General features: G+C 44.0%; 2 protein-coding genes across 2 annotated transcripts in view; one reads left to right on the top strand and one right to left on the bottom strand.

Annotated features, from left to right (window-relative positions):
• Positions 1 to 379, bottom strand: part of LOC101856332 (LRR receptor-like serine/threonine-protein kinase ERECTA) — a 3,521-nt gene extending 3,142 nt beyond the window's left edge. Inside the window, exon 1 of the mRNA XM_005095102.1 lies at positions 23 to 379. Coding sequence (XP_005095159.1) covers positions 23 to 379 — 357 coding nt within the window. The remainder of the gene's footprint in view (positions 1 to 22) is intronic.
• LOC101853228 (high-affinity choline transporter 1) overlaps positions 1 to 2,880 on the top strand; it is a 72,351-nt gene that overhangs the window by 30,184 nt on the left and 39,287 nt on the right. The gene's annotated exons all lie outside the window — the stretch shown is intronic.

The following is a 2,880-nucleotide window of genomic DNA, read 5'->3' as shown; positions in this document are numbered from 1 at the left end:
GGATGTAATCCAACGCACTCGCCACATCCAGGGTGTGTCTGAGCATCCTCGGTCCTTTGACAGGTCCTGACATGGTGTCGTAAAGTGTCCCGTTCTGGTAGTAGTTCATCACAATGAAGCCATAGGCTGCATTCCACGACGAAGCTACGATCTTCAAGATATGTGGATGGCGTAGTTGGCGAAGAAAAGTGACTTCTTCGTCGAACTGGTTTTCCCATTGCTGCCTCTCGAGAGATATTATTTTGACTGCCATTTTCAAGGACATATCGTGTTTGGCCGAGGCCAGAACAACCTCTCCTGAGCTGCCACGACCTAAAAGCGGGCCTCTCACTAGGTTGAAGGCGTCAAAGATATCATCTCGCTGATCAACGATCTCCATGGTGAATGTGACTTCGGTGATAGATTCCAAAAGAACGACGTATATGATCCAGATATAGACTCCACAAACGTATCCTTCGAACTGCAAAACTGAAGTGACCACATGCTGACACACTGTGCCCCTTATATACCAGGTTTCATGGCCGGAGGAAAGTGAGCGAAATTTTAAGCCTTTGATTATAACATTGTTGTGGTGTTTTGAGAACCGACGGGCAAAGAAAATATTGCTGGAGTTTGGTTTTCCCACTGACGTTAACGAGTCTATTGTGTGGTGACAGCCATTGAGAGTTTGCCAGCTGGTGAAAAGCACAGCCAAGGGGAGGGAATCAAAGACATGCCGACATCTCAGTGCCCATTATGTAGCTGGTCAGGTACTGAGCGAAGTTTGGAATCTGTAAACATGGCATTGTTGTTTTGTTTTGACAGTGGGTCTACAGGTGCCTCAGGGTGAGAACGCGGGTCCCTGGCCACTTTTGTTTTGTTTGTTGTTTTTTGTTGTTGTTTTATTTCAAGTAACATGACCTGACGGTTTGAAAGGAGTTCAAATAAATGCCCTCTGAGATGTCAATCAACGACTTACATCAAAGACATGTCAACACATCAGCGTTCGCTGTGTAGCTGTTCAGGTGGTGAAGGAAAGTTTTGATCAAATTCTAATGGTATGTGAATCCTGCCTGCTTTTTATTTGTGTTTGTTCTGGTTGTTTTTGTTGTTGTTGTTTTTTTTGCTTTTGTTTTTGGTTTTTGGTGTGGGTTTTTTTTGGTAAGTGTTTTACGGCGCTCGCAACTGCATAAGGTCATATGAGCGCACGGGACACAACAAACATTTTTCCGTTGGTAGGAAATTTTGAACTTTGCCCTGGTGGCGGCCCATGCCTACTCTTATCGATTTTAGACCATCGAGGGATCTTTAACTTGCACACTGGACCTCCGAAATTGTTTGCACTTGTCCGAGAAGGTTAGGTGTAAATCTTTTCCACCAGAAGATCAGAGGTGTGGCTGAACGACAGCAGTAAGAAGGAGTCAAGGAGTAGGAGTTGAAAAGCTGCAGAAAGTGTCAGGAGCCCAGAGAAGGGGGCAAAGGAGGTGAAGAGGTGGGGGAGAAATGTTGAGACGAAAGCAGACGACAGAACATTGCTAGAGTAGGGAAGGAGGAGACAGACAGTTTTAGAGAATTAAAATTTCCAGTCGCACCCGGATTCGAAACCGGGACATTTGAATGAGAGGCGAACACCTTAACCTCTAGGCCACGAGAGCCCACTTGTTATTTTATAGTCGTGGTTCTAGTTGTTGTTTCGTAACCAGTCAAACCAACTCGTTTGAAAGAGAATGCACCGGTATCTCTGGTATATTAACGGTTAGGCGTTTTGCAATCGCAAGCAGAAGACCCGAGTTTTATTTCAGTGTAGGAAAACTTTGTATCGAGTACGTCAGAACTCTTTGTCTTATTTGTTGGGACATAGAATCCCTCACATCACTGGCAGGCCCTGACAAAGAGGGGTCGATGCTGGCCTCCGAAATTGTCTTATGTGTCAATGGGGATGTGGAAACACCCATATATTTTAAGGGCTCTACAACATGCGCCATATGCTGTCAGTCAACCAGTCAAGCAGCAGCTCACGTCAAAGATAAAGTCTTCGGCTCACCGTCCGTTATGTACCGTGCCTAGCTTGTCATTAAGTGACGAAATTTTGAATCTATGAATATTGCATTGTTATCTTGCTTTGACACTGGGTTTAAGAGTGACTGGAGACGAGAACCCGTTTGTTTCGAAATTGAGTACTCAGTGTGCAGCGGCGAAGCTTTTAACTGCTACACCACTTACGTCAGTATTCACTAGTAAAGGCCGGGGGAAGGAGGCACACAACAACCACGTCTGTTTGTTTGTTTGTTTGTTTGTTTATTTGTTCGTTTGTTTTATTAAACCAGCGAGACCCGCTCGTCTGAAAAGGAGTTCTAAATGAATGCCCCATGTGTAGTAGTCAACGGCTTTACATCAAAGACATATGTGACTCGTGCTGACAAAATGAGTTACTTCTCGGATTCAGGCCCTAAATGAATACATACATCACACTTATAGTATAGGTGAAGTTTTTAAAATTTATAAGCTTGAAATAAAAGGTATGTAATACTTAAAGAATATGGCATCGATAGAAAATCTACAAATTTGACCCTTGTGTCAATTTTTGGCCAATGTCTCCATTTGTGGATGTCGAGAAGTAACCCATTTTATCAGCTCGCCTCACATATAGGCTTCCCAGTGAGATTTTGCCGCCCTGGCGAAATATCCAGACAAGGGGAGCGAATTGCGTATGCAGTGACAACGGCCGTCAACACCAAAGACATACCGACATCTCAATGTCCATTGTGTAGGGGGTCAGGTAGAGAACAAAGTTTTGAATTTATTAATATGGCATTGTTGTCTTGTTTTGACAGTGGGTCTAAGAGTGATAGATTCTAGGAGGTGAGGTTCTTTGGCCTTTATTTGTGTGTGTGTGTGGGG

The sequence above is a fragment of the Aplysia californica genome, unplaced genomic scaffold, assembly GCF_000002075.1.
Source record: "Aplysia californica isolate F4 #8 unplaced genomic scaffold, AplCal3.0 scaffold00095, whole genome shotgun sequence".
Lineage (NCBI taxonomy): Eukaryota > Metazoa > Mollusca > Gastropoda > Aplysiida > Aplysiidae > Aplysia > Aplysia californica.
The sequence above is the reverse complement of the archived record's forward strand: the minus strand, read 5'-3'. Positions and strand labels throughout refer to the sequence as shown.